Source organism: Epinephelus lanceolatus, chromosome 19 (genome assembly GCF_041903045.1).
Source record: "Epinephelus lanceolatus isolate andai-2023 chromosome 19, ASM4190304v1, whole genome shotgun sequence".
Classification (NCBI taxonomy): domain Eukaryota; kingdom Metazoa; phylum Chordata; class Actinopteri; order Perciformes; family Serranidae; genus Epinephelus; species Epinephelus lanceolatus.
Genome location: NC_135752.1, coordinates 20398780 through 20421457, shown reverse-complemented (window position 1 = coordinate 20421457; position 22678 = coordinate 20398780). Strand labels below are relative to the sequence as shown.

Genomic DNA, 22678 nt, shown 5'->3' with positions numbered 1-22678 from the left:
TTGAGCTGACCTACAAATACCTTCTTTATCCATACATAACTACCCTCACGAATACTATTCATTACGCTTTGTATTTGTAATTTACATGATATATTAATCTGCAGAAGTAATGTAATGTAATGTAATGTAGTGTAATAGAAGTATGAAGCAGCATAAAATGAAAATACCCGAGTTGGTACAGTATTTAAGAATATGTCCTGAGTTGAATTGCACCACTGTTCTGCAGATCTCTTTCTTAGCACTACATGCTAACACTGTTAAAGCTGCTCAGACATAAAGTACGTCTGCTGCGTGAAAAGTTAACAGGCTGACATTTCAAATTGATACCCGACAGTAGAATCGAAATTGAATTAACGTAACTGACACCAGCGGGGCTCTAAACTCGATGTGCAGGGACAGAGTTAGACAGAAGCCAAAAGAATATAAAGAAAAGAACAGAAAACAGAGGTTTTCATGTGTAAAATCTTTATTATGTGCACAGAACTGTTTGTCAGGGGTTCAGTGAAACACAAGCTGGGTGAGTGGTCCCTTCCCAACACCAAATATGCACTGGAGAGGGCGACTTTAATTTGACCCTTAACAGTGACAAGAGGCACCACTACATTTGCACAACATTTACACCAGAGAAATGCAACCCCCCCACCCCCCATCCCCAATAAAACCCAACGGTAAATTTCAAGCCCAGAAGAACAGGAACAAAACGTTTTAGAAGGAATTCTTCCACATTCATAAACCTGATGGTTTTCAATGAGCAAACTGGTGGGAGGAAAAAAGTTCAACAGCTATTGTCTTTAAAAAAAAAAATCCAGCTTGACTAAATCAATCTAGCAGGTTGTGACTGGAATGTACAACAGGAGAGAAAATAAATGTAAAAGCAGTGCATGAAGCCGCACACGATTCATATTTGGCAACACAAAAAATAACAATGGAAATACTGATGCTACATACAGTTTTTGAGTAGTAAGTACAAACTTCACATAAGAATGTTTTACCACAATTTGAAAAACAAAAAAAAAAATTAAGACTTTTTCCTTCAACAAAAATGTCTTTTCTTCAATTGTGTACATGAGCTGCGAGAGTTTTTCCTTTTTCTCTGTGTGTGTTGGGGCGAAGCGTGAAACTGGAGACTTGATGAGGAAAAAATAAAGTTCATCTTGGAATGTAGGGCTTGGTCTCATCGCAGGGACGACGCCAAGCTCAATGAAGCCGAATCTTTGAGAATTTGGCCGTGGCTGACCCCCCCGTCCATGCGATTCCTCTCCAAAAAATGACGTACGGTCCCGGGAATGGGGTCGCGTCTTACATGGCAACCTTGGCAACCTGCTCTTCCAGTCTGGCAATTCGACGGTCTTGGAGGATGACACGGTCCCTGAGTGACTTGAACTCTCGGAGTACCTCTTCCAGTTTATCTTCCATTTTCTGGGCAAAAACGAACAGACAGTTAGCTTGGATGAGTTCTATACACCTCACATCTGACTCTGCTGAAGATTTCCAGACTTTTACAGAAGATTTCTGTATTTGATCTACTTCAAAACACATTTTGTTAATCCTGGCAAAATGAGCAGGGATTTAGAGGCAATGAAGCCTTCTAGCAGTTAACATTTTCCCTTGCTGTTCCACTGAATTGTGACCTAAATACCAGAGTATGTGCTGATCCATAACTTTTGTGAAATGTTCCAACCGTAATAATTACTGTGAAAGAGAGAGTCCAAATGTCAGCAAGAAAATGCTGTGTGCTCTGATTGATCCCCAAAATACAGGCCCAACCATACATAAACCCACAGTTTCTGTTTAAGCTCAACCATTGCAGCAGTTTTGGGCCCAAGCCAATTAAAACCTGGCTTTCCACTGTAAACATTTTATCAAAAATATCAAAACTTTTGGTACAAGCTAAAGTCACTGAAGTCTTTTCAGTGCGGTAACAGACATTTGCGACATGGGGTGCTTTGTAAACAGCCACTCCGAGTGCTAGAGCGCATTTTGTCACAAACTAGAAGTTCAGAAATTCGGGCGCTTTTGGAAGATATGGTTCGATTCAGAGCACCACACTCTCAGAGTGGCAGAGTGCCAAGCATAGTGAAATTGAAACTAAATTGAAGATTATTTCATATAGAAGTAGAACACTCTAACACCGAAAAATTGGCAAGAACCCGACCTGATTCAAGCCAAGGGTAATGTTGAGAAATTACAACCTGGTTCAGACCCGGTGGACCGGATCAAGCCCAATTAGGTTTGGGCAGAGAATCAAAGCTTTAAAGTGAGATGCTTTTTCTTTTCTTTTTTTAAATATTATTTTTTCTGGGCTTTTTGCCTTTATTACAGGACATCTGGAGAGAAAGAAGGGGAATATGCAGCAAAGGGCCACAGATTGGAACTGAACCCGGGCTGCTGCAAAGGACTCAACTTAAATGGGGCACACACTCCCCTGTTGAGCTACAGGTTGCCCCACAATGCTTTCTTAATAGGGAACTATAATAATAATCTGTTTTAAAGAGGAAACAGAAAACTTTTCAACTTTCTTAAATGGTATTAATGTTGGCGCCGCCATCACAAAGGCAATCGGATTGCTGTTTATCTCAGAGCAGAGCAACTACCAATTATTTTGGCTGTTCTACCATCCACCATTTCCGCTATTGGTGACAGTAACTGCAAAGAACTTACTCTGATACTCTTTGGTAACTGAGAAAAGCTATTGATAGCTACCGGTGAAAACCAAAGTACTATCTTCTTCCTTTTTTTGGTTGCAGAATAGTTGATGCACTTCCTTTATGCTGTAAATCGAGCTTTCATTTTCCCAGGAGACTGTACCCACGTAAGTGAGGCTTGTAGGGAGCCAATCTAAATCTTGATGGTGTCATTATTCTATAGCCATTACATTATGTGATCAACATTTGCTTCATAATATGATGTAATAAGAAGAACCATTCTATAGTAACAAAAGCAATAATAACTAAAAGTAAATTCTACAGTTAAAGCAAAAATAATACAGCATGTTTATACTCACTACTGAGGGCTGCGGAGAAGCGTGCTTCTGGACAGTCGGGATGTTCTCTGCTTTAGTGGGCGGCTTGGTCTCCAGGACGTTCGTCTTGACCACTTTCAGATCCCGGTTCTTTGTGGAAACGTAGCCATCTTTGAGCGAGATCAGGATGGGGCCTCCATTCTTCCCGGCAAACCACTCCTCTGCCTCCAGGGCGGGGTCGGGGCCGGCTGTGTCAGGATACAGGTCGTCCTGGAACAGATCCGACTGGTGGGGAGGACACAGGACATGTCGTAAGGAGAAGAGGACGGCAGAAGAGAAGGACAAGAAGCAGCACTGACAGAACAGCAGTGATATAAACACAGACGTACCTTACGCGGGACTGTCATGATGATTGGCTCACATTTTCTCTCATGCAGTTTGTAAAACCTGCAGAGAGAATTAATATCATATGGTTAATATCACACACAACAAAACTTTAAACTGCAGCATGAGAAACACTTAGCTGTAAGAGTTTTTATATTTATTTCAACTTAGTAAGGCTCATTAGTTTGTTTAAATACATATGATAATGTATCTGTTAATTTAAAATATTTTTAAAAATCTGAGAAAAAAAATACAAAAATCATTTTGAAAATCAGATTTTAAAACATATATATTTTTTTTAACTTGCTTAGATGGGCTCAGTCCCTATTTTCTCATTTGTTACACTAAAATGAACTTGTTTACAGTCGACTATGATAATGTCCAGAGCTAAAACAATTTGTTGATTAATCGATAAGACAACTGAAAGTATATTAATCACAACCATTTTTGTAATGGATTAATTAATTTTCCTTTTCGAAGCAAAAAATGTCTTTGGTTCCAGCTTCTAAAATGTGAAAATTTGCTGGTTTTCGTGATCTTCTCTGGTACCGAACTGAAAATCTTTGGGTTTTGATCTGTTGATTGGACAAAACAAGACATTAAATATGTTACTTTGGCTTTTAAAATTGTGATTTTTTTTTTTTTTTTTTTACAATTTTGTGATATTTTATAGACTAAACAATTAACTGAGGGGGAAAAATGGTGGATTAACATGTAAGAAAATAATCCTTAGTAGCAGTTCTCGGGATGTCTCCTTTGCAGAAATAAATGGGTGCGTGGAGATAAGGAATCTAGGTATAAATCAGTTTAAGCCAGTGGTTCTCAAACTCTTCCTGTCATGCCCCCTTAAGAACCTGAAAAAAAGTTCATGCTCCCCCAACACACTCATTTATTAACAATAATTGGGAAGGCAACTAATAAAAAAAGGATCCATGCTTCATTTTAGTGATATAAAGGTCAGCGTGATAGCATCAGCAAACTCTCGTTTGTTTGTTTTCCTTGAATTAATCAGATTTATTCAGCTTAGTTTCACTGCAATTTTTTTCCCTGGTAATCTATGCCCCACCTGCAGTGGCTCCAAGTCATCCAGGGAAGCTCACCCCACAGTATGAGAGCTACTGGTTTAAACTGATGTGTTCTTAATAATAAAAAATATGGGTATTTTTTTCAGATAATAATAATAAATTTAAAAAAAACAATAAAAAAAGAAAACATATTTACTGATACCTTGCGATTTCACATTTGTTGACATCCAGGCCTCTCTTGGGCATGTATCCCATCCCCCTCTGGGGCTCCTTGGTGGAAAAGGTGTTGAGGTAGTGAACATACGGCGCCTCATCAGTGATCTCAAAATACCGAATGCTGCTGTCACCCTGAGGACACACAGGTATAGCTCAAGGTCAGTTTGTGAATTTTATTACTAGAAATAGGAAACAACAAAAAAACTGAATTTCTTTCCAAGGCTCCTCACCTTTCCACACAGGTAGACTACGTTGGTGTCGGGGTCATAGAAGGGCAGCAGGACTCCATTACTGGAGTCCATCTCTTGAACACATATTGGCTCATCGAAGTTTTCCTGCAGACACAAAACTCAGTATTTGAAGCTGAAAACTAAACTGTGTAACACCCTTAAGTTGCATCTATAACCAATAAGGAACAAGAATAACTCATATTCTGCCACTACTGTTAATTAGTTCTGGAACCTTTGAATTTGACGCCCCCAACTGGAGATGAAGTGTAATGAAACTGAAAATTTGATAGGAAAAAAAATCCTTATTTCACATTCAGGCAGCAGAGAAGAAGCAGGAAGCTGCTCACACCAAGGCTCTACAAAAGTCCAGTGTCACAGAGACGACAGTGAATATGTGATGTATCAGTGATTTCATGTTTGAATGAGATTCACTCCATTGACGTACAGCTTTCCACAGGGCCAGCTGGCGTTCGCTCATGCGGCTGAATCCAGTGGTGAAGATGTTTCCATTTGCTAAAAAGATGGCTCTCATTGGTCGAGCTCCCTCGTGGGCTTTGTCCTTCTCCTAAAAACAGAAACACACTCGTCAGATTGGGCGGCCGTGTTTGTGGGCGCTTCGAGTCAACACTTTGGTGGGCGATTCTGGGAAAGAATATTTCATGCTAGAAGCATCCGACCTCCAAATCCCCTGCAGCGTTTCCACTTACCGCAACAACCTTTTTTTTACGGGGGTCGATGATGCGGACCTTCTTGTCCTTGCAGGCGGTGCAGAGCAGGCTGCCATTGCGGCTCCAGCTGACACTAAAGATAACATCAGGGTGCATGTCGTCCAGGTTGATCATGGCCTCTCCCGTGCCCACATTCCAAATGATGATCTGGTTGTCGCACCCTAAAATGGACACATGCAGCACAGCCTGACTACACACACCTCTGGGTCCAAGGTTATTTTAAGCTCTTTGCATCACACAAAGCAACATGACAGAGGGCAGTCTGTGAGATGATTGGTCAGATTTGGAGTTCAGCTGTCCACAGTGGACAAATGGTCAGGGTTGGGTGCCATTTACATTTGAAATGAAACCTGGGATTCAGTACTGGTATCCAACGGTACCTAGAACAAGCTGTAGGGATGACATAGTCCCTCCTTCACACTCGATACTCTGATCAACAAGCGATTCTGCTCCTCTGCTCTTTTTTAATCACTCATACCGCTAATCTGTCTCTGTCTGTCTGTCCGTCTGCTTGTGTGTGGCTGCTTATCCCTCTCACTCTCTGTTTAAACACAACTGACAAACAGGCTATATGGAATAAGTACATAATTTAAAAAAACACAATCACAAATAACGGTGATACTAGTCTATTTCTAAAAAGATAAAGAAAAAAATAGACCAGACGCCAAAGCTATCACTGCAGATCAGTGCTGAAGCAACACTTTTGGAGCTCTTGGCTGGCTGCGGGAAGCTTCGCTGTGCCTCTTGTTTGAACCCATCTTTCACAACCAGATGTGTTCTCAGGTACTGTAATTTGGCACTGATTGATTTGATGTGAATCTGTACTCAGTCAAATGTTACCTGCGCTGAGGAGAACGTTGCGAGCGGTGGGATGCCAAGACACAATGCCGACCCTCTTAGAGTGTCCCTCTAGCACGACCACAGGCTCTGAAAGGGGAGTCTCCAGTCCGTTCTCAGGGATCTGCCAAACCTGAGTCAGAAAAATAAACCAGTTACATACCAGACAAGACAGATAAAAATCTGTTCACTAAAATAATTCTGCAGTACTCATACTGAAGAGTGGACGACAGGAAGTAGATTAACGCTTTCATGTGTTAGTGCTGATGATAAGCGTGTTCTGTACATCAAACAGCAGGACTTTGTCTCATTAGACAAGCCAAGTTTGGCAGTTTTATATATGCAAAGGAAAACTCCAGCCACAATTGTACGACATCAAATAACAGCATTGTTAAAAAAGTGATAAAAAATACACTTCTAGCTACTCTTACTGTCAAATACTACAATCCACAGTCTCAAAAAGCACTGAGAATATATTAGAATCAACAAATATTTAACGTCACAAGATTCAAAAGGTTATATATATATTAAAAAATCGAAAATGATAAGAGTAAAAAATAAAAATAAAAAAAGGAACAAGCCCATCATCTGCACCGGGACATTTTGTATTCCACTGGATACATGTTGTAAAATCAATTACTGTAATTGGTTATATAAGTACTTATAACTGCTTATCTATCAAAGCACAAACATAATAAACCCAGGAAAAAACCCAAAGCTCATGTGATCCATCTGAGATTAACTGCGTCCTTACCATGACCGTGCAGTCCTCAGAGCCACTAGCAATGACGAGGTCATTGTGAGGACACCAGTCGATGTCCAACACCGGGCCCGTGTGACCACATACTGTAGGGTAGACCTTGTCTATGCGTCCACTCTGTGAGACAGAAGACAACTTTGTTACAAAGAGTGTGCGCTGATATCTGTCAGAGAGATATGGAAATGACTGACTAACAGGGATCATTTAACTAACCGGTCCTGTGGAGGTTATATTCAGTCCTTTGCATGACTACAAGACAATTACGGACTCTTCTATGACCATTACACTGCAAATATTTTCGAATATTACACTCACAAGTCAACTGAAAGATATTTATTTAACACCAAACACCATAAAACCAGCAAAAAGAGGACTTGTGGTGGTCGACTGTGAGAGGAAAGGAGCTGAACTTTGAGATTCAGCAGCAAATCCTCACTGAATTCACAAGCTAACCAACAAAAGGAGACAGCTTAGCGTCATCCTCTGGGCCTGTAATGACCCCAAAGAAAATTAAATTAGATTAAAGGACACTGTAAACACATTTCACTGTTATGACCTCATCCATTGTCGTCATGGTTGGACGTCTGCCTACCTGAACGTCCCAAAGTTACAGCAGCTTCTCCAGAGGCAGCCCATTATACAGTGAATGTAAATCAATTAACCCAGTGGCCTAAAATAATGGCACAGCACCCATCCCCTCTGTGAGTATCATGTGTCCAATGAGCCAACTGTAACAGGATACACGTTGGATGCCTTTACTACCAGGCAGATTTAGACATTGATTATCTATGTTTTTACTATAGATATGAACCTCAGGGTCACAGCGGCAGCGTGCTGAAGGTCTGCTAACCAAGAACAAACCTATAGGATTGATTTGCTATATGCTCCGACTGCTATACTATGATAGTGTACTGTTACAGAACAACTCGTGTACCTCTGCTTTACAACCTCTGTCTTTTTTGTTCTTCAGTTGCATGCGTCATGCAGCTTTTTATTCCTAACTGACAATTAAAGCCCCCATGTGAAGAGTTTGAAAATGTCACAGAACAAAATAACCTGGATAACACCAGCCTTTGAGGCCAGATTATATAAAATCTGTCTTTTTTTGAACACTTCATGCAAACTTGGACGTCACAGCTCTTCTGTAATTATTGCCTATATAAATAAATTGGACGTAGCTACTTTCACGTCACCCATTTGTTTATAGACTATCATTTCGAAGCCTCAATTCGGCAACGAGATGGTGGTGCTAACTCCAATGCCAGCTGCTAGCTTGGTTAGCATGGTGCATTACAGTCTATACTTAACTGTGATAATCCACCCATCCATCCATTTTAAACCCCTTCTCTAAAGCCGGGTTGCGGAGGCAGCAGGCTGAGCAAAGTATTCTAGACATCCCTCTCCCCAGCCACGCTTTCCAGCTCCTCCTGGGGTACCCCAAGGTGTTCCCAGGCCAGATGAGATATATAATCTCTTGAGCACGTTCTGGGTCTGCCCCAGTGCCTCCTACCAGTGGGATGTGCCCGGAACACCTCTAGCGGGAGGCACCTAGGAGACATCCTGATCAGGTGCCCGAACTACCTCAACTGACCCCTTTCGATGCGAAGGAACAGCAGCTCTACTCCGAGCTCCCTCTGGATGTCCGAGCTCCTTACCCTATCTCTAAGGCTGAGCCCAGCCACCCCACGGAGGAAACTCATTTCGGCCTCTTGTATCCGCGACTTCATTCTTTCAGTCATTACCCATAGCTCATGACCATAGGTGAGGGTTTGGGACGGTTGATAATGCTAATGTTCATTTTCAAAAGTGAAAAACAGGCTTAAAAACCACTGAAAACAAAATATACTTACAGGAAAAACTATACATCTGGCTCCTTAGAGGGTCTTTAAGTACAACCAAATACCCAACAAGGCTTTTTTTGCCGACCAAAGTGTTTAGTGTTGGCTGCAAGGCTGAGCAGCGTTCCTGGGGGCCTGATCCGGGGTTACGCCACAGTTACGCTACATAACCAGCAGCTAATGTTGAAATCAGCTAAAGAGACTAAAACGTTTTTTTGTGTCAGGCTGTAAACATGTTTATTTCTACTGTAAATCTGGGCATTTTAACATAAACATCCACAGGGATTGACTATTTTTTGGAGCCAGCCTCAAGTGGCCATTCCAGGAACTGCAATTTTTGGCACTTCCATGTTGGCTTCATTTTTCAGCTCAAGAAGTTGCCGCCTGTCTGTCACTGACCCTAAAAGATCTTTCTACCACCCTTGATGGAAAGGTGGTAGAGCGTCACTCACCTTTTGTAGAGGAAGTACAAGAAAGGCTCCTCCCCCACTGGCGTCTATGATGATGGCAACAAATTTGGGGTTGACGGCACAGAAGGAGCTGTCCCATGTGACCCTGGACACGCGGATGTCATCGTAGCACTGATCGTTCCTCACGGCCTGCCCAAACACATGACGGAACTTGCTCTGTCGCACAACTCGCCGCAACATATCTGCAGATGTAAGAAGTAACAGTACAGTAAGAGTGTTTTGCCAGGAAATGTGCCTCATCAACATAATTCTAATAAAATAAAATGTGTGAACATTGTAGAAAGTGGCCATGTCCCAAAGAAACTGGTGATATATAATTCTAAAAATGAGCATCCTTCCTTCATCAACATGAACCTGCCAAGGACTCCTTGGGGTTAGTTTGGTTTACTGCTTGCACAGTCTGTCTGATCTGAGATTATGCTATTTAACTGTGACTGAGTTGGTCCTGTGCCTGCATAGGGAAACAAATCAGCTCTACCTACAGGCAAACATTTGAGGTAAACTATGCATGAGACACATTTTTTTCTCCAGCTGTGTTTACCTCCTTATCTCAGTGTAATTTTCCAGATTTGTGCAAGACCAAGAGAGAAAAAGTTTGAACGTTCTGCAAAAATTGCTGACTGGCAGGCAAATGTAAAGCATCATTGATCACAATTCCATCAGATATCAAATTATTTAACATTTTAGACTGACATATAATAATAAAAAAAGAATAACTGTACAGGTCTGCAGAAAAAGTAAGGTAAATCAAGTTAAAACTGGACATCTGGTGACATTAACCAAGAGAGCAGATACACATATTGCACAACATATTATCGGTATTTCTTTATGCCACCCAACAATCTGTGATAGAAGGTTAAAATGCTTCACCTGATGTACTGTGCATCTCTCCATTTCACAGTTTACAGATGTTAATTGAACTGGAGAGCACTTATGCTCAATTTACTGTAAATAAACGAGAGCACAAATTTAGAGTTTTAGTGTTCATTAATATTTAGGCTACCTGATGACGCCTCAGAAAGTTAAATTAGCTCCACTTCTGCAGCGTACTGCAGAACACAAATCTGCAGCCCAGCAGTTTCTGTTATAACACAAAAATCCCAATCAGGCAACTTTTATTGGGATTTTTAAAAAGCAAGCCACTTCCTTTTCTTACCTTTCTACATGAGATGTTTAATTAATTAGGAGTAGCATAATTTATTGTGACTAACAGAAAATAGAACAATGTGGAGGTAGTAAGAGGACAGAATTGCCATTTCATGAAAATGTGGAAGACATAGAACTGTAACCTTCAGGAGTCACTCACATGGTTGCAGCGAAAAGGTGTGCATTCATGAAAAGCCCTTGCTGAGATGTTTTATTTTTACCACATGATTTCCTGTGAGCACACCACAGATGGCCTGTTGCTGCTCCATGAGGATTCTGGGAATGATCTCAATCGTCCATCGGCACTTAATGATCACACTGTGGCTCAGTGCGCCGTTGAGCATGTTCACCGCTTCCTGTTTCTTCTATAAATCTCACTTCTGCTTCGAGAGGGGACAATTGTTTTCGCAGCAAAATCCACTGTTGGCATTTTGACACCTTTGGAAACTGTTAGATCCGTTCTGCAGCCAAACATTAAAACCTAACACATTGGGAATTCTCCTAAAGCTGGACTTTCCTCAGCACTGTCTATTGTAATTTTAAGAAAAAACTGTCTTTGACACTAGAGGAAGATTTTCCATCATTTTCGTGACGTGCTTTGCTGTGTAATTATGTGGAAAATATAGTGTCTCGGGGCAGTAATTAAGCTGCCAGTTTGAAGCAACATACTGAGCTGTTATACAGGCTGCAGGATTTTTCGCCAGTTATCCACAGGTCTGTCATCACACCAAACCACCCGCTTCTTCACATTCAGTCACAGATTTTGAAAGCGGAAAAGCTGAATCACTGCGTTTTTGATCTGATAAAGAAACAAGGGTTTTTACAAAATCTTCCTCAGCAACACCGGTAGATACTTTACAGTTCTGCATCAGCACGATCAAATATTATCTCTGATTTAACACTGTCATTTAAAAATAGCTCTGTTGCTCAGAGTTTGAGGAGAGCAAAGTACCCATGTTTTTGGAACTGAATGTCAGGTGAGAGTGTGAGGGTTTTTTTCTGTACTTTTAGAGATTATAATGATGATTTAGGGCAGATAAATGTATTAACACAAAAAAGTAACCAACTATCTGAATTCAGCAAAAGGCATGGAAGCCTTAAAGGAGTAGTGTGAAGGATTTAGTGCCATCTAGTGGTGAGGACTGCAGATTGCAACCAGCTGAAAGTTCTCTCCTGGCTAGAATTCCTTCAGTATTTGTTATTAAGGAGATTTTTACTGGGAGCCGAATTATCTACAGAGGTCATTTCCTCTCCAAAACAAACAGACCAGGTTATTCAGGTTATTAAAACCGGCAAGAACATAAAATAAAGCAGTTTCACGTTACAAGTCAATGTTTCTCTGATGCTGTTCGGTTAGTTGCAGAAGGTCCATTAGCCCAGCACCTGCTAATGTGTGCTCACCTTTTTTCTCTGATAACTTAAGATCCAGACGTTCAGGAGATTTTTACTGGGAATCAAATGATCAACTCTTGAATGTACATATTAATTCAACATACAATACACATTTATTATGTTTACTCTAATTCTATTGTTGTGTTATTCTACTGATGAATATATAGCTAGTAGTTATATTTTCCCACTTACAGTCTCATCACAGTGAAGATATATATTTTATTTTAATATTTTAATTTTTATATCTTAAGTACTGGAGTTAAACACAGTAGCATAATGCACACTTTATTTAAAAAAACTGAAAACTGAAAACTGAAATCGTCTTAAAAATCACTTTGCTTTTCAGCTTGTTGCAGAGGGGCTAACTTTAGTGGCCGAAACAAAAAAACACAAATGGTCCTATCTAGAGCCAGTGGTTTGTCCGTTCTAGGCTACTGTAGAAACATGGCGGTGGAACATGGTGATCTCTGTGGACGAGGACCCGCTCGCTATGTAGATATAAACGGCTCATTCTAAGGTAACAAAAAACGTGACCGTTCTTATTTCCGGGTAATTATACGATAAGGAAATCATACATATTATATTCCATTCCTGCCAATATAGCCCCCTAAATCCTACACACTGGACCTTTAAATCCCTCAAACCTATTATTCAACCATGCAGATGTTTTCAGTTATTTAGCCTGATTAGATCTTGTCTCAGAGCAGGGTGTGCACTGACTGTAATTGATGACACTACATCTTTTTTTATTCTTACATGAATATTATGGAATCATATAAGTAGGGTAATTGTAAAACTTTCAACTTATAAATCTAAATAAAAGTGCATAATACAAATAAAGTGTAAATCAGTGTATAAATAGGCACTAACCATATCACTTCAATCCACATAACAGCCAAATTCTACAGTCCTATGTGAGGACACATCACAAGACATCTCTTTGCATAAACAGGAAGCCACTTTCTTACAGTCTCAGTTCAGTTCATGACAGCATCCTCCCTCCACAACACATACACACAGCATACCTCTATAGTATTAGTAGCTAAAATAAGCACTTTCATCTGTAACTGCTCTCATCTGACATTGAGATATGAGAGAAATAAACAGTCTCAAGGTGGATTACTAGACATGACCTTTTTTTATGAATCAAACGCTCACCCTGAGCAGTTGATTCATAGCACGATGCCTCACAGAGCCGTGAACAGTGATCATGCTGCTGCAGGGCTGCATAATATCTGGACATCATAGGACTTACTGTTTACGGCTGACCGGAACAGCATGTTCCCTCTGCCAATATTAGTGCTCCATTCAAGAGCAGCTACCCTCACTCCAAATATGCATCAGACAAAATGAGCTGCTTCAGCGCCTGCAGGCTTCAGTTGATGCCATACATCAAAACATGCTGCTCCCTGCTCTCCACCTCACCACCACCACCACCACCCAGCCCACACTACAGTACAGCAGCACATTACTGAGCATCATGATGGTGGACTGCCTTGTTCCAGCTGTTGCAGACTGATGCTATGATATCTTTGCAGGAGAATTTCTCTGATATAAATATAAATATAGTGAGCATCCCTGCAGGAGTCTGGCCTCTCTGTGTGATATTTCATTGTCTGTCTGGATAGCTGCATGGGTGGACACAACCAAAGATGCAATCACAATCACTTCACCTCAGCTTGAGCTTATTTTAATAAGTGCATGTTGCATTTTTGAATGATTAAGCTGAATAAGCAGCATCACTCAAAGGAGGTGGAAACAGCTGCACTGTGCTAACGTTAAACAATGGTTGCTAGCTGACGTTAGCTGATGTTACCACAAAGCTCGGCGTGTAGCCCCCTCCCCATTAAGACAAGCAGCTGTAAACTAACATATAAGCATGATACTGAGACTCAGCTGTGATTTTAAATTAAAAATGCACTAATTTGAACCAAGTTGTTACCGCTGTAGGAAGGCTTTAGCTAAATGTAACTTAAGCTAGCTATCCTTGCTAACATAACCGTCCCTGGAACAAGGGGGTGGATCGGGTATGCAGATTTGTATTTTGGTGAGTACGCTCCAGATGTGACTATCACTTAGAAACGAGGCAAAAGCGTGTGCTCTATTCAAGCGTGTATATTCGTTAAAAATAGTTTAAGTATAAAGAAGTTTAACGTTAAATATGGCGAGAATAATCGTGGACCGTGTTCCGCCGCACTGCCCCAGCAGCTCGGCAGCTGTGCCGGGGCTGGTCCGGTCTGAACAGCCGTTGATACTCAGGAACGTTACATCGCAACAAGGAGGCAAACTGAAGATAGTGCTGTTTATTTAATATATCAGACAAGTAGCTATATAACTTATACAGTGTGTCCATAAAGAGCTGTCCATTCAGAGTACAATGTGACATTATTGTATAGCTGCTCCACCAGCCTGCCAGTGTGCTCTGCACCCGAACCGCTCACCAGTTAGCTAGCTAGCATAGCCGCCTAGCCTAGCTGCTAGCCGCTAGCTGCGGTGGACCGCCGCCAGCTGACGCAAGTGCAGATATTTCCACCCAAGGTTTTTGGCTGCTCCCATTCTCAAACCCATCCAGCGAGCGAAATGGATGCTGCACAGCCCCGGCCGACAGACCACATGCAAAATGCACAACGCAAAGACACTTTTCAGGTTTTCTTACCTCCTAAATCTATGCAAGATTTTCGTAAGCACGGGGGTAATCAATCACAACACATGAATCTGGTAGTTTAGGCGCGCCCTTATCCTGCAGGACGTTGCTCTAGTATCCCTTGTCTCCACAAAAAGAAGAGCCCAGCCGCTTTGCACTTATTCCCCCTTCTGACTGCAAATATGTGGCTCAGAAGCAGTGTTTGAAATCTAGTGGTATATCTGGATGCCGGTTGTCAAATAGAGCATCCCCTGTCCGCTTCTCACCTGCGGAAGACTAGCAATCGTCTACTCTCATCGTTATTAAATTCAATAGGATACGTTGACGACCGGCTACGGCACATGCGCAAAGGAAAAGTCAGATTTCATTTCCCAAGGCTGTGAATGGGGATGGGGCTGCAGGAAATCTGGGTTTCTCGCTGCATCCTCCTCGTGTCTTTGTAAGCAGACCTCCTGCATTAATTCATCTTTTTTGTTTCAGCTATGCCAAAAATGTGGATTTTCATTGCCAGCAGCATCTTTTGTGTCATGGTCCCTCCCCTCCCCCTCTGCCCCATCCCGTCCCATCCTACCCCACCCCACCCCAGCCTGCACTGTCCAAACACAATGAGAAACCCCCATAGTCTGAGATGCACCCACACATAGTATTCAAAGGAATCTCCTAATAATTAGTCCCTCTTTTTTGGTTTTCTGTAATTATGCTTTCAAATGACATATTTGCATTCCTTAGGATTGATGAAATGCAATTAAAAAAATGTATACTGTTTTTGAGCTAATTAATGCTATTTAATTATCCAGCCCTTTTTACATAGTCTCAGACCTCAAAATAAATGTCTGTGGGATCTGAATATGTCTGTGAAAATGAATGTGACACAAGCATGATGGATCATTCTTAACCTAGACATAACAACCCCAACTCAACAGCCACTTGCTTCCTTTTTTCCTAGGGGTTTGAACAGTATGACCCGGCCTTCATCAAGGTCAAAAACAAATTTTCATAAATAATTTATGAGCTGACACTGATGAGAAGTGAGAAGACAGCAGAGATGACCATGTGATACAGCTAAAAAGTTCCAGAAAATGTAAGTCGACCATGAGTGGGCATTGTTTTTGGTCAAACTACTGTGTATGTGAGGCTCCTAGTGTCTGAAGACCTTTTATTTTGTCAAGTAATGTGTTGATTACCTTGTGAGTTACACATAATTACTTGGTTACTGGGTAATTATTGAATAATATAATGAATAATATAATCTGAAAACAAAACCACTTTTTTAGATGCATTATTATTTAATATTATATTTCACCCATTTTAGGAGGATGTTAATGTAACAGCTCGTTTGAATCATGAATGCACGAGTCTGACATGATGAAAGAAAAATAATTTATATTCTTCCTACCAGCTTATTTCTAAAAGATCAAGGAGTTTGGAGCCTATCCCAGTATTTATCAGCAGAAGGCGGGGAAACACCACTGACAGTTTCCAAGACTGCCACAGGGACTATTACCGTAGATAAACACATTAATACTCTCATTTACACCTAGGGGTAAGTCTGAGTCTCCGGTTCACCCTGAGCTGCTTGTGTTTGGGGGCGTGGGAGAAATCTGAGGTTAACACTGGGACAACATCCGAACTGCACACACACCAGGACCCAGATAAAAAATTCTGTACAGTCACTGGTAAGAAGATGAACTTGGCTGATTCTTGACTAAATGACAGGAAGGTGAAACGTCTTTTTTGTCTTCCACAATCATCCAAATGCTACTGAATCACAGCTCAAGCCACGTGAAAAGATGTCTGAGAAAACCTCACTACGTTTTTATTGAATTACTCTCCCAACCAGAGAAGAAGAACCAGACTCTTAATTGAATCAGGATTAAAAGTTTAAATGTTGTATATTAAATAACGAGACAGATCCTGTTGTTAGATGACTGGCAGGACATGAATACACCAGCTGCTTTGACTCAAAGTAATCAGCTGAAGAGGCTGAAAATCTCCTTTGAGCTGAGGGTAGTGACCAATTCCGCATTACACATAGTCACTTGATCCACTGATAATATGAAGTATAAAAATATTCATTCATTTTTATGTAACCGCTTATCCAGTCAGGGGTTGTGGGCGGGCCGGAGCCTATCCCAGCTGACACTAGGCAAGAGGTAGGGTACACCCAGACTGTCACAGGGCTATACAAATATTGATTTGTGTATTACTTTTAATTTATTTAAAACACGCAAGTCACTTAGCTTTCAGAAATTCACAGTCCTCAAATTAGTTTTTAAGAGGCTTCATACACAAATGAAAAAATGTTTTTAACCACAGTTTTGGTGTGTATGAATGCTCTGATAAACCACTGAACCAATAAAAAGTGCAGAACTGATGTCTCTAACGTTTACAGTCAGAGGTCCTTACCTTTCTTTGGAGGTGGTGGAACTTCTGGAGGTCTCTCTTTGGATTTCTTTGGGACATCAAAGGCATCCTTCATCTGGGATACTTTCACACTTGGACCCTCCTCAGCCACCCGAACCTGAGCTTTAACCCCTTCAGGTTTGACCCGACTCTGATGTCTTTGCACTTGATTTTTTTCTTTGATAATTTCCGCCACGGGCTTGTAAGAACCCACCTCGCTGTTACGCCTTGCATCCCGATCACTACTGTGGTACTCTCTATGCTTAACATAGTTACCACGGTTGTCACTGATGACTCTCGCAGATTGGAGCTCTGGGTAGATTTCTTGTTTCCCTGAACGAGCAGGTTTTGGTCTTTGGATTTCATTGTCTGATGTGACCTCAGATGTGTTTAGAGTCTCTTTGGATGCAACACGAATTTGGGGCTTTTTCGCAACAGGAGGCGAGCTTTTAAATCTGGATTGTCTCTCCAGGAATATTCTTCTCTCCAACATGTCCAGGTTTGGCGGCTCTGCCTCTGGAGACAGCTGTGCCACACGGCCGCAGTAGTCAAAGTCGACCATGTCTCCGTACCGATCATCCATGTGTCCCAGTGAAAGGTTTTCCCAAGGGCTGAGGTCAGCTGAGAGCCGTCGTATGTTCGTTGGCACGGTGTAAGTGCCCCTTTCGTCCCACAACAAGCACATGTCCTGATTAGTTAGGGTGTTGTATGGAACATGAAAATCAAAAGTGTGCCTCCTCTTGACCCTCTCCTCAGAACGTAGATGATCTTTGCCTCTTCTTTGCACATCACCAGACTTCAATTGTGCGGTTTTCAGCTTTATAAAAGGGTTTTTAGGTTTTTTGGGGACAGGCGGAGGTGGGCCTTTAACTCTGGGTTTTTCTTTTGGCATAGATTCATCTCTAGAGACACATGAGGCATCTGGTGCCATTTGTGAATTTACCACACTTGTACCGAGTTGTGTCGCCATTGATGTGACTTTCTCAGGCAACAGATGAGTTACAGGTGGAGGGGTGACGACGGCAGAGAAGCAAACATGATTGCTCTCCCTCTTTAAGCTCGCGACCTGTATCAGTTCATCACAGCCTTCATTGCCTGGCAGAGGAGCACAGTGGGTCGTATCACACTGTTCCAGTGAAAACGAGGGATTGTCTTCTAGAAGTGGTGTTTCAGAGCTAGAGGGCTTTGATTTTAGGGGGTGAGAGTCGGCTGCTTTGCTAGCCAATTGGCCATCCTCTTTCTTGGTACACAAACTACCTGCCTTAGCCCTCTTTGAGACAGCGCCTGCAAACCTGCTCAGATGGGACTGATCTGCTTCTGCTGTTTTTTGTACATTGTGGCTTCCCTTGCATTGATGTTCCTCTCTTAAAGAAGGATCTGCCTTTTCCAAGCATGGTTCCCATTTTGACTTTGTCTCTTTCTCCCCTCCTGGCGCCTCCTGAACAATCAACTGGCCTGCTTCATTAAGCATGTTTCCCAAATCATCACTGCTCTCTCTTAATCTTTTCCCCGAGCCACTGTTTTGTGTCACGTTACTGTAAGTAGAGACCTCCCCCTTGCTGTAGTCATTCATGTCTTGCTCCCTCTCTGCTCTTCCTCTCCCAGTTGCCTTGGTTTGGGCAGCCCCAACATGACCAACTCCTTTTAGCTGACACCTGCTGCCTGTCACTTCGGCCAAATCTGGAACCATTTCCCTCTCAAAACAATCTGCGGGTGAACTTTCAGCATGTGCTTCCACGCTGTCGGCTGTGACTGAAAGTGTGTCAGATCTTCTCTTGCTTTTCTTCTCATTACCCTTTTCTTGAGGAGCATTCTTGGAAAGTTGTGGAAGGTTACTGCCACTTGCAGAAGCGTTCTCCTCAACTCTTCCTTTAAAAGGAGACTGAAGATCATCTGCTTTATTGCCAAAAGTGGTTTTATGTTCCCCGTCAGATGACATCCAAGTCTCATCCTTCTCGAGCACCACAAAGTCCTCCTCATTAGAGGGATCGCATGAGCCAGTTTGAGTGTCAGGACCTAACTTTTTATAAGCAAGGTCCGATTTCTTCCCGTTTCCCTGCTCCTCCATAGCTGTAGTCCCAGTATAGGCCACAGCCTTACTCCTAGACCCTTGCCTTTTGTCTGAAGTTTGTCTTGTCTCCTTAGGGCTCAGGACAGTTTTTGACTCCTCTGCAGTCCGAGTGACACTGTGGCTCTTTCTGTCTCCACCCACACACTCTCCCTTGGTGTTCACAGGGTGCTCCTGCTGACCTAGAGGTCTGATTGGCTGCCCAGTTTGGGGGTCTGTACGTGCAGAAGTGACTGTGAGCTCCCTTGCTTGCCCAGTGGCAGGGCCGGTGACACTGATCCCACTAATCCAACCAATACCCCCAGGGGTAGCAAAACTGCCATCCTCCTGATCTCTGCTCTCATCTTTTTCTGCTGCAGTCTCCGACTGTTCTGTCTCTCCAGTTTGCCCCGACCACTCTGAATTATCAAGCGACTCTTCATCCCTTTCCGACAGCCTCTCCAGCTTCTGGCCCATGGTTGTTGCTCTGTCCTAGCATTAGGAAAAGGGAGAATGAAATGTCAAGACGCAGCAGCAGTTTTATAAGCATGTCACAATGGCGTAATGAGGATGGCTCGCCTCCCCATCCCAACGAAGTGAAATCACACAACAGGCATTGCGGTCTATTTTTACCCGTCTTGAACCTTTCCCTATTTTGTATGTTCGTCTATACGGCTCACTCTTGCCCTCCCAAGGCCTGTCTATCTATCTATCTCCCTCTATTCTGCTAGAAAGGAATGTTGTATGCTATAATTAAAGCTGGTCTGACTGCTGCCAGTGAGTCAGGAGGCCAAAAAGGAAACAAGACAAGTGAGATAAGAGGTCAGCTGTCACGTGCCAAGGTCAAATAAAAAGCCCAGGGAGAATGTGATCTCTAAATGCTGCCAAATACATGAAATAGGCCTATGAGTCATTTAAGATCGTTTTGATGCTCTCTAAAACTAGATTAATACGCCTTAAATTATGTCAAAGCCTTGCTTTTATGTGATTTGTGAGTCTAATAACTAATGTAACTGTAATCATGTATCCTCAGAGCCAGCACAGTGTGAGACATCATGCACTGTCAATTACTGGTCCAGGGACAAGGCGTGCTTGTGTGAATCCCCCTCAAACTATCTGAATGTTTACGGTTGTTTTGGTTACAGGGACTATAGAAAGGTCACCTCGAATACATGATTCAAGTCACAAGCGCTTTGACTCCTGAACCGAATTGTTTGTCAGGGGCTGGATGAGTTTAACCACCGACATGATGGATGGTGGCAGAGAGATTATTGCAAAGGGAAAACAGATCAACAGACTTTAAAGCGGCATGTGGAATCGGAGTATTTTTAGCTTTCAGACGACTGAATGTGTAAGTGCTGTTGCATCAGGTACATTTTCCAGGAGCATACGCTTAACTTAATCTAGAATCAGACGAAATGCTAAGTTAAGGTTCTTTGATTTCTTTGGTTGAAAGGTAAGTGCGAGAGGTGACTGAACCTCTTCACCCTGCTTCTGTAATCATGCACTCTGTTGCTTAAGCTATTACAAGCCTGAGAGGTGTTGAGTGTCACTTTGTTTCTTTCAAGCCTGTCTATTTAACCAACGTGCTTGTCCGCAGAATGTAAATGAAACTATTCCCCTTGAAGCCTAACTACTGTTTATCTATTAATTATGGCTCTTGTCCTCTGCACCAGTGACTCCTTACCCAGGGCACTTATAATTGGAAAGACTGTGAGTTACCAAATTACTTTGAACAGATTAAAATTACAATTTGATGACAGAAATATATCTATATTGACCTGGTGTAACATCTGAACACCACATGTCAAGAGTGCATAAAAAACTAGCAAACAAACACAAAATGTAACAGTGATGGTTTAAATATATAGCTAGGGGGCGGGTATGCCAAAAAAAAAAAAAAAAAATTCTTTTTATGTAGACCAAAAAAGATTTTTATTAACTTTTGTTCTTATTCCTAATAAATAAAATAAATGTAAGAGATGTAACTTGTTTTTTTTATGTGTGCTGTAGGTCTGGCCCTGAACAGTTGACATAGTTAGCTTTAAGTACTGTAACAGATAGTCAAAAACAGGGCCTAATGAATAAGTAGTTGAAATAGTAAGAAGTAATGGATGAACAGTTAAAGTAGCTTAATTGATAAATGGTTGAAATGACTAAATGTAATGGATAATGGTCAAATTACATGCTTAAAGTAATGGATAAATAATTGACGTAGGTAGGTAAAAGTAACAGATATACAAGTAAAATAATTAGCAGGCTAATGGATAAACAATTAAAACCTCAAGGTAATGGATAAGCAGTTGAAATAGTTGGCTTGAAGTAAAGGATAATAGCTAAAAAAAAAGCTGAAATTGATAAATGATTTAAATAGCTAAATATAAAAGATAATAGTTAAAATAGATGTCTAAAAGTAGGCCTAATCGATAAACACTTAGTAAGCTAAAAGCAAAGGATAAACAAATAAAATGATGGCCTAAAAGTAATGGATGGAAGGCTAAAAAACAGACCAGCCCCTGACCGAATTACACTGATGAGGTGATTTGGTGCATCATGGCACATATTCCATCCTCCACCTGCTTCCTCTAGCTTTATCAGAGATTTCATCTTTAACCAGCTGACATTGTTTCTGTTTGTTTGCTATGACGTGGCTCCCAGCGATCCACGACAGATGCGTGCGCTTGCAGCTTTAGTGTATCTGAAGTGTTATTTCGGGATGGATGTGTTATAATGGCAGCAGTGGGAGGCATCTGTGACATTGGCCTGTGAAACTCCCTCCCTCATATCTATCTGTCCAGCTCCCGTTCTTGTGTCTCTCTAATACTGAGCAGACAGTTTATAAGAGACTTGTGACTTTGAGTTCGCAAGCTTTCTAACGCGGTCTCAGGATAGGTTTTGTTTTTCCCAACAGAATACTGTGCCCTTCCTTTAGAGCAGTAAGTGTATCACATGCAGTGAAGTCAAATTCAAATACGCAGTATGGCAGGGTGATATTCAGACACCTAATCTAGTTTGACAGTAAAATTTGTACAGCATTCTGTTAGGCAGAACTTAGAGTCATAAAATTATATATACTCTATGTACTGCTAGTTTACAGTGGCACAGTGGATTCATGCAATGTACCAGCTCACAATAAGATATCTATGTGGTTTGAATAACATAGTTCAGTATAACCTAACATAACCACAAATGTACAGTATCACCACATACCAGCATGTCATTTTGAACACTGAGGAAGGAAAACCTTTAACTGACCTTTAACATTTAAGCCCTCCTGGCCTGTTTCTATAACCTTTACCATAACAGTCAATACTGACTATATTTATTAAAACTTCTATTCAAACAACTTACCTGTTACTGTTTCGGATGTTATCTAATTAACTTAAACTAACACTGACATGAAATCATCACAGATAACAGGTAGATACTCACTGAGGCTGATGATCTGCCTGTCGTTGTCCTGTAGGACTTTGGTGTTTCTGGGAGATCGTCTCTCCTTCAGCTGTCACCTGCCCCATGATCTCAGACCGACTTCATTTGACTAACTCAATAAAGAGAGCTCTCTGCCCTGTCCATAAAGAGAAAGAGAAGGCCAG

The 22678-nt window shown here is 41.6% G+C and overlaps 1 protein-coding gene across 4 annotated transcripts; it reads right to left on the bottom strand.

The window, feature by feature from the left end:
* Window positions 1-448: 448 nt before the first annotated feature.
* coro1cb (coronin, actin binding protein, 1Cb) lies at window positions 449-19595 on the bottom strand. Of its 4 annotated transcripts, none has more exons than XM_033646685.2 (11): window positions 17039-19595; window positions 9433-9632; window positions 7137-7259; window positions 6386-6515; window positions 5525-5706; window positions 5263-5382; window positions 4818-4922; window positions 4574-4719; window positions 3352-3409; window positions 3005-3247; window positions 449-1419 (listed from the first exon to the last, which is right to left on the bottom strand). In XM_033646685.2, the coding sequence occupies exons 1-11, from the start codon at window positions 19557-19559 to the stop codon at window positions 1300-1302; spliced, it is 3948 nt and encodes a 1315-aa protein (XP_033502576.2). In that variant the 5' UTR covers window positions 19560-19595; the 3' UTR covers window positions 449-1299. The 4 variants fall into 4 exon arrangements, with proteins under 4 accessions (XP_033502576.2, XP_033502579.1, XP_033502580.1 ...); XM_033646688.2 differs by lacking the exon at window positions 17039-19595 and adding an exon at window positions 14645-14959; XM_033646689.2 differs by lacking the exon at window positions 17039-19595 and adding an exon at window positions 14899-14920.
* Between the last annotated feature and the right edge of the window lie 3083 nt (window positions 19596-22678).